At 35.6% G+C, this 16,177-nt stretch overlaps 3 protein-coding genes and 1 long non-coding RNA gene across 6 annotated transcripts in view; 1 reads left to right on the top strand and 3 right to left on the bottom strand.

Moving 5' to 3' along the window:
- The window catches only part of LOC126745104 (FERM and PDZ domain-containing protein 4), a 42,046-nt gene extending 36,753 nt beyond the window's left edge, over positions 1–5,293 (bottom strand). Inside the window, exon 1 of the mRNA XM_050452814.1 lies at positions 5,144–5,293. The gene's annotated coding sequence lies outside the window, so the exon portion shown is untranslated. The remainder of the gene's footprint in view (positions 1–5,143) is intronic.
- LOC126745108 (acyl-CoA Delta-9 desaturase-like) overlaps positions 1–16,177 on the bottom strand; it is a 170,096-nt gene that overhangs the window by 69,943 nt on the left and 83,976 nt on the right. The window lies entirely within an intron of this gene.
- Positions 2,132–10,597, top strand: LOC126745117 (uncharacterized). 2 transcript variants are annotated; one of them, XR_007663430.1, is made up of 3 exons: positions 2,132–2,219; positions 2,270–6,457; positions 6,631–10,597. It is a non-coding gene; the product is annotated as an uncharacterized LOC126745117 (long non-coding RNA). The 2 variants fall into 2 exon arrangements; XR_007663431.1 differs by lacking the exon at positions 2,132–2,219 and having other exon boundaries at positions 5,561–6,457; positions 6,805–10,597.
- LOC126745110 (probable E3 ubiquitin-protein ligase makorin-1) lies at positions 7,962–15,799 on the bottom strand. Of its 2 annotated transcripts, none has more exons than XM_050452829.1 (4): positions 15,541–15,799; positions 14,921–15,103; positions 14,548–14,857; positions 7,962–8,704 (listed from the first exon to the last, which is right to left on the bottom strand). In XM_050452829.1, the coding sequence occupies exons 2-4, from the start codon at positions 15,020–15,022 to the stop codon at positions 8,196–8,198; spliced, it is 921 nt and encodes a 306-aa protein (XP_050308786.1). In that variant the 5' UTR covers positions 15,023–15,103; positions 15,541–15,799; the 3' UTR covers positions 7,962–8,195. The 2 variants fall into 2 exon arrangements, with proteins under 2 accessions (XP_050308786.1, XP_050308787.1); XM_050452830.1 differs by having other exon boundaries at positions 15,572–15,799.

The raw sequence follows: 16,177 nt of genomic DNA, 5'->3' as shown, positions 1-16,177 counted from the left end.
CTCTGATATTAGCTACGTGAGCAAATGGGAGATAATTGAACTTTTCTAGGCACTTGAAAAAACATTTTTTTTCAATTTTCAACTGTTGAAAAAGGAAGCAGTTGGAGCAGCTTCTTGAAACGAATGTTACACAATTCTCCTTTTCCAGGCAATTAAAGGGACATTTTGCTGGATTTTGTTCGTTCAGTTTAAAGAAAAGCATGTTTTCCAGGTAATTTTTGGGATTTTTAGCTGCCTGGAAGAAATTTTTAATTTTTTTTCCTTATTGTCATGACCATGTTTCTACTCTTAAATGAAAAATCTCTGCTGTATCTATTATAGAAACAAAATTAAATTAATTTGAATTTTCCTATAAGTCAGGGGATTTTTAATTAAAACTGTTCTCTTAATAAGCATTTTATTACAATTATAAATTTTATACAAAAGTAGGCATCAGATCCATTTAAGTTATGCCTTTGTTATATTAATTTGATTCAGTAGCAATTTCACATTGCATTTATTATTTATAAGAATAAAAATTATTTGAATATGTAGGTTTCGTTGAAATGCTTGGACGAATTAAATTAATGATCCTGCCAAGCAGTTGAAGTAGATCTTCTAGTCTTCTAAAGATTATTTTAATAATTCCATTTTCTCGTTTTAATTCCTGAACGAATGGAATTAATGCTTCCTTCCAGGCAGTTGAGTGAGTCATTTCAACGGACCTTCCAGGCTATTTCGAAATTCCATCTAACCAACCGATATTAAGTCTCAACTTCCTGGAAGAAATAAAAAAATATTCCAGGTCCTTGGCCATGGACAATTGTTCTAATTTATATAAAAGTATATACAGTTTATAAAAATTAATGCATTCCTTAGAAATTAATCCAATCGTATCAAATCACAATTTCTTGGGGTCATCACACACATTAAAACGATTAATTAAAAAAAAAATCTTCTCACGAACTTTTAATTTTAAAACACTTGCACTTAATTAACTCCTTTTATGTACGGTAATGATTTTATGTGAAATAATTAAATCGGTGGATCCAGGCCAGTGGGTTTAAAAATGAAAAGAGAATATAATAAACGAACCCACCTATATGATACGCCTGACCGGAAATCATAAAAAATAAAACAATATTTGGATGGGAAATAAATATTATGTCCCTCTTAAACCAATTGATAAATAATTTGTTTAAACTAAGTTCTAAATAACTAACTAGTTTCATTAACAGACTATTAAAACTATCAGTATGTGGCACTCGAACTAGAAATTAATTGTACACCTGAATAGTAGATTCGGCGTCATTTCAACTTAATTAGTTATTCAGTGTGCATTTACTCACGTGGACTTTAAATCCGGTAAAGAATTTAGTACGTTAAAGAATTAACTTTTCTAAATAAGTTCAGTTAAGGTTAATATTGTTAATTAAAATTATAACAAACTTAAGATTTATAGAATACTTAGACTATGCATTCGAAACCTGAGTTATGGGTATTATCTACGGTGCCTTTTGGTTACGAGGGTGTGAAACATTAATTTAGTGCCACTCAGTAAAAGAGGCATTTAATCGCGTCTGTATTAGAGGAAAGGGATTGGAATAGGTCGTTTTTCCATTAGCACCAGGTACAAAAACGTTGATTTTTGATCACCCTGTAAATATAATTCGCTTGATTTTGATTTCGAGTCAATTTTTCCAAAAAACCATTGCAATCTTTCAAAAAATTCCTCATTAATGTCACCCAATGTATATTTTTTGATTTGACGTATTTTCCATTAGACCAGTTACTCTTAGTATTGAGTCAACAGAGTGAAATTTTTTTGTACATAATTCCAGTTTTCTTGGAAAATATTTTTGATTGTTTTGAGTAATGAGTGAAAATGTCACTTTTCTGTCCAAGATTTAATTTTGAACCAATGTAATAAATTAATGAATTTTCTTACAAGTATTTAATTTAATTAACAGGCTATTATTACAAAGCTCTTGAATGCCTTACAAGCTTATTCATAGCAAGGAAACGAGCAAATAAAAGACTTATTCCAGTTTTTTTATTTAATCAGAAGTTTATTCTAGGCACTCAAGTACCTTAGAGGATCATTACAGGCACTTTATAGAAATTAATGACAAGCATGTAAGCCAGTGAAGAAGATTAATTAAAAGTCCCTTACAGGCATTTAATTTAATTAACAAGTTTATTCCAGGTACTAAAATGTCCTCGAAGCTTATTTATAACAGGTAATTCAGCCAATCAGAGACTTATTCCAAATTTTTTATCTAATCAGAAGCTTATTTTAGGCACTCAAGTTAAAGGATAATTGCACCTTAAAGGATAATTGCAGGCACTGTGTACTAATTAATGACAAGTGACGTGAATTAGTGAGATAAATTAATTAAACCTCTTACAGGTATTTAATTTAATTAACAGGTTTACTACAAGCACTTAAATGCCTCAGAAGCTTATTCATAGCAGGAAAATGAGTAAATAAAAGACTTATTCTAGGCACTCAAGTACCTTAAAGGATCATTACAAGCACTTTATAGAAATTTAAGTCTCTTCCGGGCATTGAATTGACGAAACAGTGGGGCTGCCAAGGCAGTTGTGCATATAGGTCTCCTGATGGACCCGTCATGCCCCACCGGGGGTTACCAGAGCCCAACAACCTTAGAGAAACCGATAAGACTCCCTGGTCTGAAGGACTTAAAGTCGCTCGGTACACTGAAAGTGTTACCCAAGTATTTGAACCTGGCGCGCTGGCACTACATGTTCAACGGTTTCATCCTCCTCACAGCACCATCGGCATTCCGGGTTGTCCGCAATACCGATAGTATGGAGATGGCTTCTTAAGTGCCAGTGACTAGTTAAAAGACCTGTCCCTAGCCGAATTTCGCGTCTTTTTAGGCGTAGTAGATTTTTGGTGAGACAGGCAGAAAGCCCACCTATGTACGCTTTGGCTTGTCTCATACCAGGGGACTCGGTCCATCTTCGGTGGGTCCACTTGTCCAGCAGACCCTTCAATGACGCGACCGCAACGCATTTGGCGATACCAACTATGGGTTCTGGCCCCATCGGCACATTCGCGGATCCCAGTCTGGCGAGAGAGTCCGCTTCCTCATTACCTGCATGGCCTGCGTGGCCAGGTATCCAGACGAGCTGGACCCTGCAGCCAACCTGTATCAGTTTTTTTAGGACTTTTATGCACTCTAGTACAAGCTTGGAGCTTACCTTTGAGGCCGTGATAGCCTTAATGGCAGCTCTGCTGTCCGAGCATATTGATACAACTGTATTGCGGTGTTCGCTGCTTAGGATTTTCTGTCCGCATTTTAATACAGCGAATACTTCGGCCTGGAAGACAGTGGCGTGCTCCCCCAGCGAGTATGCCCTACTGGTATGTGGGATCCCACCAAAAAGCCCTGATCCAGCTCTGTTAGTTAATTCTGAAGCCATCTGTGTACCAGATGGTCCCCCTATTTAGTAATGCAGGTCTGTTGGAATGCTGCCACTCCTCTCTGCCTGCAATGTGCGTTACGAATCCCTCGCAGTTCACGGTCACTGGAGTGGAGCCATGCACTATGCAGTCACTGCCCATCAGAAGGAGAGGACGTTCCTGTATGGCCCGTGACCAAATTTTTGCGTGACCGGTCTCGCCAGCACGTAGTTCAGCCGCGTTCAAACAGGGTTCTGAGCCGCGGCTCTCGAGTGCTTGGCAGATTAATGCAAAAGGGGTGTCTTCCGCGCATTATAATTTAATTAACAAGCTTATTTCAGGCACTTAAATGCCTCAGAAGCTTATTCATAGCAGGTAATTGAGCCAATAACAACCTTATTCTAGCTTATTTTAGGCACTTAAGTAAGAATCATTCACAGGCATTTAATAGAAATTAATGACAAGCATGTGAACCAGTGGAGAAGATTAATTAATTAAGTCTCTTACAGGCACTTAAATTAAGGAACAAGCTTATTCCAGATATTTAAGTGTCCTCGAAGCTTATTTATAGCAAGTAACTAAGCTAATAGGAGACCTATTCTAGGCACTCAAGTACCTTAAAGGATCATTACAGGCACTTTATAGAAATTAATGACAAGCGTGTGAACCAGTGGGGAAGATTAATTAAAAGTCTTTTACAGACACTAAATTTATTTGACAAGCTTATTTCAGGCACTTAAGTGCCCCCAAAGATTAATTATAGCAGGAAAATGAGCCAATAAGTGAGTTATTCCAGGTTTTTTATTTAATGCCTTAGACTCCTGGAAGGAGAAAAAAATTAAAAGTAAGCAATTTTGGTTATGATGATTATTTCCTATAAAATGTCAGGTTTGCAATCGATGTTCTCGAAATCCAATCGAATTTTAACAACAAATTTTGGTAGAGAATCGTCCCATTTACAATATGTTCTTTAGGCCAATTATTTTTGGGATAATTGAGTTAAAAAGTGAAGAGAAGTAGAAGAATTTCAATAATCGTCAATAATCTTATTTATTGACGATGTTTTCGTTAAACCTGTAAATTGGAGGTAATGGGGCAAAATTTAAGTTCCAACTTTAACGCCAATTTTATCAACAAAAAAAATCAACAGCCTTCTGATGATGGAGAATCTTTCAATGAGCAGAAATCCTATTTATTTCTTCGTACTTTCATTTATACAAAGGAATATTCTAGTACCTAGAGCAAAGAACTCAGTACATCTATTTCAGTCGTCTCACAAAATTGTAACAAACCTAAGACAGAATACTTGGACTATGCACTCAAAACTGAGTTGACCAGACCGGTATACTATAAACCAAATTATTATCTGCAAGTATTTTACCTTTTAACAATTTTATAATATGAATAAAGGTATATGCAAGAATAGTAATACTAGAAAGCCTTAATTTTTATGTGTACCCATTAAATCATTACAGCATTTACTGAGTTACATACGCCTCTTTAAAAATTCTTACTACTTCTGATGCCTGATTACATCACGTCGTATTTACCTTTATATTCATTCAACAACAATAATTACGCATCAATTTAAACAATCCTGCCGCAAATATGATCCTACACACTATACAAACTGTTTGTTGAATTACAAATTTCTTCAAGGTAAATCAACGTTCATTATTCAACTACTTCTCCGCGAATTATATTGTTGCAATAAAAAAAATTGAATCGACTTACCAAATAAATGTGACATTACCTCGCCCAAGAAGCAATAACAATAGTCACCATAGTTTTTGTGATTTTTTTTTTATTCGGGAGTATTTAAAGAGAGATACAGGAAATGAATGACGACGACAACAACATGTTTTCCGCGACTGTTAAAGCCCGATGTTCTAGTAATAATACGGTCTTGTTGTGGACGGATGTAATACCTCGACGACGAAGAGTTCAACTACCGAAGACTGAAACACCGCAGGTGAAAGTATAATAATAATTCTGGTCTTTGCCTGCTGCTGCTGCTTTTAGCAGGGGGTTTCAATCGAAACGAATGCGATCGTTCGATATTCTGTTTCAGTGATTATGAGGAGTGTAAGAGATGGCGACACCGTTCTTTTATATACCATATTTAAGAGGTTTTTTTTAATCGTTTAACGTATAAAACCCAGATAGAGTAATAGTTCTTTGACCAGTTAGCTATGACCTTAGTTAGTGATGGTCTCATTGGATTCAGAAGAAAAATTATATGGGAATAAATGAGAGGGCTTGTGTCTCTAAAAAATCAATATTGGCTTTAAGAGATGCATAATCTTTAATTAAGAGACAGTTTACCCGAGGACCAATGGTTTATGTAATATGCTTTTTTGTTGCTCTTTTGTATCAGGTTTTCATTCAGGTTTTCCTAATTTTAATTTGTATACCAGAAAAAGAAACTTTACCTTCCCAAATTTTCATTTTTGTCCTTTTACAAGACCCTATTTCTTGATTCTAAATGACTTAACTTCAACATTTCTCTGCTTTCCTTCTATAAGGTATAAAGCAATAAATGACTCACCTTTTGTGTGTACTTTACTGCAGCTATTTTTTGCAACGAGTCTTGCACTAAATAAATAACAGACAAGCAGGAGTTATCATCAATGCTTAAGTTTTGAATATACGATACGATTGACTGATGATACTGTTGTAAAGGCACATAATTTCAAAGATCTCTTTGTGAATAATTGTCAGTAAAATTGCCCTGAAGTCGATCCTTTGTAGACAAAAACTCAATTTGAGGATTTACTTTTTTGCAAACATCACACTCCTTAGTAAACAGGATATTCCCAACCAGGTGACTGTACTGTAAATCCTCGGAAATCAGTCCTTGCTTTACTATTGGTTGGAAAAATGTCTCTGACTTAGAAAAGTTGATTTTTTAGCCCTTTTTATGCATATAAACCGATCTGAGTCCCATGAATCTTTGACGATCGTTATGAAATCATCTCTCCTGTCTCTAGGGTTCATAATTAAATAAGAAAAGTACAATTTCATAATGATCCAAAGTGTTCCCGAGAGGTGAGATGCGGTAGAAAGTGAAAAATGGACTTTTTACCTCTTTTTATGCATATAAACCGATCCGAGTCTCATGAATCTTTGACGATCGTTGTGAAATCATCTCTCCTGCCTCTAGGGTTCATAATTAAATAAGAAAAGTACAATTTCATACTGATCCAGAGTGTTCCCGAGAGGTGAGATGCGGTAGAAAGTGAAAAATTGAACTTTTTACCTCTTTTTATGCATATAAACCGATCTGAGTCTCATGAATCTTTGACGATCGTCATGAAATCATTTCTCCTGTCTCTAGGGTTCATAATTAAATAAGAAAAGTACAATTTCATAATGATCCAGAGTGTTCCCGAGAGGTGAGATGCGGTAGAAAGTGAAAAAATGGACTTTTTACCTCTTTTTATGCATATAAACCGAGCTGAGTCCCATGAATCTTTGACGATCGTCATGAAATCATTTCTCCTGTCTCTAGGGTTCATAATTAAATAAGAAAAGTACAATTTCATAATGATCCAGAGTGTTCCCGAGAGGTGAGATGCGGTAGAAAGTGAAAAAGTGGACTTTTTACCCCTTTTTATGCATATAAACCGATCTGAGTCTTATGAATCTTTGACGATCGTTATGAAATCAATTCTCCTGTCTCTAGGGTTCATTATTAAATAATAAAAGTACAATTTCATAATGGTCCAGGGTGTTCCCGAGAGATGAGATGCGGTAGAAAGTGAAAAAATGGACTTTTTACCTCTTTTTGGGCATATAAACCGATCTGAGTACCATGGATCTTTGACGATCGTTATGAAATCATCTCTCCTGTCTCTAGGGTTCATTATTAAGTAAGAAAAGTATAATTTCATAATGATCCAGAGTGTTCCCGAGAGGTGAGATGCGGTAGAAAGTCAAAAAGTGGACTTTTTACCCCTTTTTATGCATATAAACCGATCTGAGTGCCATGAATCTTTGACGATCGTTATGAAATCATCTCTCCTGTCCCTAGGGTTCATTATTAAGTAAGAAAAGTATAATTTCATCATGATCCAGAGTGTTCCCGAGAGGTGAGATGCGGTAGAAAGTCAAAAAGTGGACTTTTTACCCCTTTTTATGCATATAAACCAATCTGAGTCCCATGAATCTTTGACGATCGTTATGAAATCAATTCTCCTGTCTCTAGGGTTCATAATTAAATAAGAAAAGTACAATTTCATAATGATCCAGAGTGTTCCCGAGAGGTGAGATGCGGTAGAAAGTCAAAAAGTGGACTTTTTACCTCTTTTATGCATATAAACCGATCTGGGTCCCATGAATATTATGAAATTATCTATCTCGTCTCTAAATATCATAAATACGTCAGAATAATGCAATTTCATAATAATCCAGTTGAAAACGATTTATATACAATTGCAACTTAGCGCTATTTAATCTTAAACGTGGGTTTTATGTGACCGATGCGAAGTCTTGTGCCTTTACGAAAGTTCCTTTTGCCAACGATTCAACTTATACAGGAACGAAAAAGAAAAAGAGGTAAAAACATCTATATTAACCATTGAAAAACGTTAATAGTAAAGACATTACGATATTTATGATGGCAAACTTGTTCGAACCATCTAACAAAGTTTTTAATGTCTCGTAACAGAATACGCCCTCCAGTAAATATTAATGAAAATAATAATAATAATAATAATAAAAAATAACTATCTAGGACTTAAAACAAAACGCAGGATAATATCCAAACCAAAATAATAACAGCCGGTTATAAGAAGATCGGAAGCCCGATTCGATCATCGTCGTCGTCGTCGCTCTCGGACACATCGGTCTCGTTCAAGAGCCGACCCATGGCGATGTAGCGACCGATATCGCCACGATCGTAATACTGCATCGCGATCAACGGATCGTCCAGATCCAACTCGAAATCCTCGATAACACCGTCATCATCATCATCGTCGTCATCGTCGTCGTCGTCTATGACGGAATGTAAATCGTCCCCCATCCAGAACATCAACTGATTGACGCCCTCCAGCACTTCGTCGGTGATCGCGTGGTTCCGGTTCCTCCATCTGCGCGGTTTCGGTGGACCGACGTCCAGTTTTTTCCCGTTGGGCAGGGCGTGTCTGTACAGGCACGTGTTGCCGAACGGACACGACCCGTCGCCCCTCTTGAAGTATCTGCAGTGTAATTTTTGTCTGCGCGCCTTCTCGCAGAATATGAAGTTGTCTTTCTCCTCTTGACGCTCGAACCAGATTTTACTCGGATATACGAAATCTGTGGAGAAAAAACTCGCGTTAAACGTGTCGTGTTTGTGGGTAAAGACACTTTATCGCTATGCGTCGCCGCATTCTTATAACCCATCCCTATTAGCAAGACAACAACAGAAGTCAAGTAGATAACTGTACATGGATTTTCAGAAGGCTTTCGATCAAGTAGTACTTTATTATCTGGGTTGCTCTGAAAATGTATTAAAATTATTTTCTTCTAGTACCTTCTAGACCGAATGCAGTTTGTCGGAATCGACGGTTTCAGGTGATTTAAAATAAGTGCCAAATTGTCATGGTGAATGTCACAAGAATCAGCAATAGTGTTAAAGTGTGTTGACACGCAATCCTTTGCAAAAGGGATGGGCAGTCAATTTTATGGTTAAGTAAATTAAACAAGAATTTCACTGAATGCATTTCTCTCCTCTTCGCAAGTGACCGTTCAGTATATCTAGAGAGCAGCAGGTTATGGTCATAGAGTCCATAAAATGAGAGAATATGCCGGTGACGTAAAATGCGCACAAACCCACTTTAAACCAAAAAATCAATAAAGGGGAGGCCCCATATTTCCCTGATTAGGTTTACTTGACCGTGAATACATGCATCTCTCTCTTTCACAAGGAAAAAGATAAAGTCGTTATAATAGTTATACCTCTCCGCTTTATTCATCACAGTACCCTTGGAAGTTCGATGGTGTTTCGCAATAAGTCAGTGTCGTCGCACTTGGGAACGCGTTGAGAGTGTAGAGTGTGCGTGTAAATTCAGTTAAATTTGTGTTTACCTACTTTTTTCTTCCAATTTTGGTGTGTTTTAATTTAAAGACTATTATTTTGTTTGTGTTTGTTACTAGTAACGTATTAAAGGTAAGAAAATGTAGTAGTTTTTTTAAAAGGTATCTTACAGTGCAAATTAATAAACCAAAAGTGCAACTCCAAAGAAACAAAGAATTTACATTAACTTTATTAGTCATACTTCTGACAAAGGTTGGTTTGACGAAAGCCTAAGCGGTATACGAAAACCCATTTCAAAAGGACAGCGATTAATCATCGTTCATGCTGGAGGAAAAAATGGTTTTGTTAAAGACGGTCTACTTATATTCCGCTCAGGTAAGATATAAAAAATATATATTCTGTGCTTATTAATTTCTTACTTATAACATTTCAGGTTCTAAAAGTGGCGATTACCATGACGACATGAATCATGAAAATTTCATGAAATGGGTGGAAACCCAATTACTTCCGAATTTGCCACCAAATTCGGTCTTAGTTTTGGACAATGCATCATACCATAATGTACAAGTAAAAAAGAATGTTACCTCAGGAAGTAAGAAGCAACTCATAATTGATTGGCTTAAGGAGCATAATTTAGAACATGACGAGAAAATGACAAAAACGGAACTTTATGAAATAGTTCTTCAAAATAAAAGATTTTATCCGATAAAGTGCAAACTTGACGAACTAATGGAAAGTCACGGACACTCAACTTTGCGTTTGCCTCCATACCACCCAGAATTGAACCCCATTGAAAAAATCTGGGCCACTGTTAAAAACTGGGTAGCAAGCAGGAACACAACTTTTAAGTTAGCAGATGTAGAAGCTTTGACGAGGCAAAAATTTGCAGAAGTATCTGTCGATGATTGGAGAAGCATTTGTGACCATGTCGACAAAATTGAAGACAAATATATAAAAGATCATAATCTTTTTGATGAAACTTTAGATTCCCTAAAATTAACGGTAAACACTGGCTCATCAGATGAAGATTTGGAAACGAGTTCCGACGAATCAATTATCAGCAATGTGGACATTTTGTCAGATAGTGACTAATTTAATAATATGAATATGTATTATATACCGTAATAATATTATGTAGTGTTTTTATGAGCAGTAAAATTTATATACCCTTATGTGGAGTTTTATTTTTAATATCTTTAATAGCTGAAGAAAGAAAAGAAATAGATGTTTTAAAACATATTTTAAAAATTAATTTTTGTTTTAAATATTTTTTTTTTTTATATTTTAAGATTTCAACTGATTTTTAAACAAAAGTATTTCAAAGGACATAATCTTAAATGATGATTACATTAATGAATATCAAATAATGTTCGTATCATAATGAGTATAAAAAAAACATATGTATTTCTTTAACACGCATCGTAAACGTTATTTTGAGTATCTAAAGTAATATATGTATGTAAAGCTAACACTTATATCCACATACGCATAAATAAAGCAAAGAAAAGTTTAAATTTATTTAACAGTATTTTAAACCCCATTTATTTAATAATATTTTAACATAATACACCCCCGGCACTGATTGTTTAGTCATAAACTATCTGCTAGAATTCTACGCTTCTACGCTTAACGATAGCCAGCTTAGATGCGCGAAGTCTGACGTCACCGGCATATTCTCTCATTTTATGGACTCTAACCCCTTGGAGGATAGACTCCATCATCCTTAAATGCAAAACATTTAAGGAATCGCCGTTGGACTGATTCTAATAGGTGAATGTGCTGGTTGTGACCAAATGAGGGAGCTGTAGTCCAGCCTGGATCTAACAAATGCTTAGTAGAGAGTTTTGGCAGTGGCAGTGTTCGAAAAAAGTTTGCAATTTCTAATAGTAATGCCCAGCATGCGAGTAGCTCTAGAAACAGTATCTTCGATGTGAGGGATAAAAGAAAATTGTTGGTCAAAGGTGACTCCAAGATTCTTAAAACAGGTAGACCTTGCCAGAGACTCTCCATTAACTGAGTAATTAAAGACTAGTGTTGCCGCTCTAGAGAAGACCCTCTCTCGTCTCGTCTCGTCGTACGAGAGAAAATTATTCTCTTGTCTCGACGAGAGGACGATATTCTCGTCCGAGAGAAGTCCGTTAAAACATAACAAAAATACCAAAAAAATAAAAATAAAAACAGGACGCTGATCTATACAGGGTGATTTAAAGGTAAGCGGCATCCTGTAGAGGGTGTAATCCTCGCATAAAAATAAGGAAAAAAAATTAATTTAATACGTTAATTACCATCAAAGTATGATCAAATAGTAACCATCAAATATGATCAAAAGAACTCATATTTACCTTCAATATTACTAGAATATTTATAGAGAAGGCGGAATTGACCCAACTTAAAGAAATAATCCCCTCATAAAACATGCATATATTATTCCTAATGGTTGATAGATGGTTCTGAACTTAAGGTTTTTCCGTCTTGCCCGCTTTGTCCTATTTAGCCAAACTGATCTAGTTATATCTGTGGTTAAAGTGACGCCAATCTTCCGAAACCGAGGTCTCTGAATCTAATAGGCTTTTGTCAAGCCGACAGGGTGTTTACGAAATTGGGTACATAAACCCACATTTCGTAAATAAAACACCTACATCTCCTACGATACGATACCTACGTCTCGTCTCGTCGAGAGAGGACGAGACAAGACGAGAGACGAGAATCTCTCGTCTCTTGCGGCAACACTATTAAAGACAACTGGACTTTTGATTCGAAAGTAGCTGGCCACATTACACTTGGAAACATTAAGGTTAAGCCGGTTCAAAGTGCCCCAATGGTGTACTACAGTATTAATGTTCTCTTGCAATTGACCACAATCTGCGAGAACAATTGAGGGTGGAGATCAAGTCATTAGCGAAAACGTTGAAGGGGGCCCAAGTTAGAGCCCTGAGGAACTCCAGTGGTGGGTGAAAAACAAGCAGATCTAAAGCCTTCGACCACTACAAACTGAGAGCGGTCAACTAAATAGGAGTTAAGGAGCTTTATCAAGCGATCGGAGAATCCAAACTGGCGTTCAAGCTTATTTAATAGGATGAAGTGGTCAATCTGGTCAAAAGCCTTTTGAAAATCTGTGTAGATAACATCGATTTGACCTCTATCATTAAGTGCTTCGCACACAAACTGAGAGAAGAATGCTAGGTTCGTAGTACATGAGCGGTCAGAAACAAAGCCATGTTGATCGTTGGCCAGCATGGACTTAACCTTGGGAAAAATTAATTTATAAAGAGCCAACTCGAATAACTTTGAGAAATTGCACGGAATGGATATAGGGCGGTAATTCTCTATTGTTCCAGCATCGCCCTTTTTAAATAAATATAGGGCAAACTTTGGCTTGCTTCCAGATATTGGGCAAAATACCAGTGTTAAGGATCAGATTAAAAATTTGGAACAGAAGGTCTGTTAGTGCAACAGAGCAGTCCTTAGCTAAAAAACTAGGAATTAGATCTGGGCCAGAGGTCATTTTGCTTTTGAGACACTTGCTCGCCATTATAATGTCGGTAGCCGCGAGCGCGAGGGAGGTTCAGAGACGACAGGATGATCGCTAGGAAGTGAGTTCGTGTATACGCTCCTGAAATAATCTCTAAAAGCGGACACAATATTTTGCCAGGCAGTTCTTTTTGGTAATAAACAATCATTTTGTGTTCTCAATCACTTATTGGAAAAATGTCTAGATATCAAGTAGTTGAACGTCCAATTTGACTGTCACCTGTCTAAAATCATTAAAATTAATTTTTTCTTCCAGGCAGTTGAGAAGTACGAACTGTCCCTACATGAGGTAACAACTGAAGCAATCTTTCAATAAATTTGACATCATGTTGATGATCAACAACTGCCTAGAATTGAAAAGACAGCGTTTTTTAAGGTTATTTTAAGGTAATCAACAGTCGTTTTGTATTTTCATTCATACACTTAAAAAATCTCTAGATATCAAGTAGTTGAACTACAGTTCTGATTTGACTGTCAGTTGCGTAGAATTAATAAGGTAACATTTTTCTTCCAGGCAGTTGAGACATAAAGCGATGGCAAAGATTTAAGTCAAAAACACAGAAATTATATGACCTTATGTTGATTTCATTCATTTATACCAAAAAAACGTTTATGGGATCCGAGAATCCCAATCAAGGCATAAAAATAAGTTGAAACATTTGTATGACGTCAAAACCGTAAACACCAAAAACACGGGTAAAAATATAACGTCATTTTACGGATACGCATATCTCTAGTGGATGGACTAAAAGTTACAGATAGGCTTGACAGTCTCACATATCTGTAATTACGTAAAATTATCAAAACTCAAAATTATGTTTTATCAATGTGGATTTAGGCTCAGTGATTGCGGTCAGTGTAATTGTAAAATACAGTCAATTTTTTATTGGTTATTCAAATTTATACATAGTAAAGGATATGTAATAGTTTTTATTTTATTTTTTGGTTGCTTGTATAGTGTGATAATTTAATATTGAATGAAATTGTACCGATCGCGACATCTAGTGTGAAGTCGGTTAATGAACTTGTAAAGAAATAAGAGCTCCTAGATGGCGTTAGTTTGTGCTTCGCTTTGAATCAAGTTGTTTTCTCTCTCTCTCTGACTAACGTGATTTTCCTATCTGTCTGTCTTTGTCATTTATATATCTAGTTTTTAAACTTGTTTACTACACCTCAAGTATTTGATGAAATTCTTCTAAAAAATCACTGTTTTTTGTCCACATTATCCAATCTAATAACCCTGTTTTTATACTAAATATTTATATATAAAATTGCATTGAATTTAAATAAACATGTTATTAAATTAAATATTGCATATATTATATTCTCTGCAGAAACATTGTTTTTCATTTAAACAACACTTACACCCCCCACCCACCCCAAACATTTATCCAGTAAGAAATTCCTTTGACAAATCATTGTTTTTCATCCATAATATCCAATCTAATAGCAGTTTTTGTATTAAGTATTCATTAATATACATATATGTAATTATACCAAATTTAAATAAATAAACTATGTTAATAGATTGGATATTAAAGATGAAACCAGCTGATTAAATTATAATAATCTAACAAAATTTAAGAGATACCTGAAGGTTTTCTGCATTCCGGACAAGCCTTTGACACTTCATACTCAAACTCTTTGCTCTGTCTCCATTTTCTAATGCAAGAGAAGCAAAAACAATGATTACAGTTGGGTAGTATGCCAAACATTTGTTCCCGTCTTTCATTCTTTTCCATTATAGTATCTAAACAAATACCACATGCCTTCTTAGTGGAATAATCATCTACAGTTTTACTGACTGACAATGCTGTATCGCCAGATGAACTGGTACTGGGACTATTATCCGATTTTGGACTATTGGATACTATAGCTAAGCGAGAAAAGACTGTGGAAATCTGAAAAGAATTGATCAAGTTGACACACCTTTATTTGATGATGTGTCTCACATGTTCAACTACCTCAATATGACGATTACGACACCTGCTACCGAATCTGCACGTGCCCTTCTGATGAAATCTGCATATCGGTTTGGTTCCTGCTGCTTCACTTCTTATATTCATAGTTGCTAAAATGCTAAATATAAATTTTGTAGTGAAGCAACCCCCCTCGACCCTCGACACCTAAATGCTGCAATATTGAACCTGAAAAAACAAAATGAAATAAGTATAAATTGGTCTCTTTAAATTTAATTTCAATTTGTTTATTCCTTGGTACAAAGACAATTATTAGACTATGTCGTTTTAATTGATACATATAACAATTTTCCCGTGAATTCTTGAGATTAGTAAAGCTATTATTAATATAAGATAAAGGGGTGCATTTCCTGTCGAGCTTTATTTTTCAGATAAAAATTGAAGATGTGTTCTAGGTTGAACAAGACAAACAATAATTCATTTAGCATAGAAAGATTGAGATGGCCACTAGTAATCGAACCCCTTTAAGTACCAACTTGTTTTGCTTTTTAAGTTTAACCATTAACAAGTACACGGTCTGGTAGCAATTAAAATAACATTGTTAAACGAAAAAAAAGCGATTAGCGGGATTTCAGGCATAATTTGTAAATTAACTGATATCTTACCTGTTAGCTCTATGATAATAAAGAAACTTACAAATATATTCTGGTATTCTATATAATTAGGGAGTTAGGAGAGATTTGGGAAAACTTCTACATTAAAGCAAAATTAAGGATTCACACTAATTTCATTTAATATTCAACGAATTGAAGAGAATAGGAAGCGGAATGCTGAAAATTTTGCAATTTTAACTGAAAAATCAAAGGAATAGTTTTGGTTTGGTGGGATTCGGCTGGCTGGCCGTTACTTTGACATATGACACATGTCACCATGACAGGCGGGTCATGGGTCATCATTACCAAGGGGTAAATAGCATGTTTATAACAGTGACGTCACGAAAGGACCCTTAGGTGAAGACTATGCTACCATTTGCCCAATGACGTTATAAAAGGGCTTTTTATTGTAAGTTTAGGTAAAGAAACTTTCATAGATTTACCTTGTTGCCGAATCATCAGATTCTTCTTGGGTATTATTTACTAACTCACAAATATTGTCCTGATGGTGTTAGATCATGGCAGGTAAATACGTAAAAATCTAGAGAGTTTTAGGAGGAACTGACAACATTGCCTATGGTTGCAATATAGATTATTATAGCTAAATATCAAAGAAAATCAAATATTGATGCTAAACTTGTCATTTGGT

This window comes from Anthonomus grandis, chromosome 15, assembly GCF_022605725.1.
Source record: "Anthonomus grandis grandis chromosome 15, icAntGran1.3, whole genome shotgun sequence".
Taxonomy (NCBI): Eukaryota; Metazoa; Arthropoda; class Insecta; order Coleoptera; family Curculionidae; genus Anthonomus; species Anthonomus grandis.
Note: the sequence above shows the minus strand (reverse complement) of the source record. Positions and strands in the feature narration are given on the sequence as shown.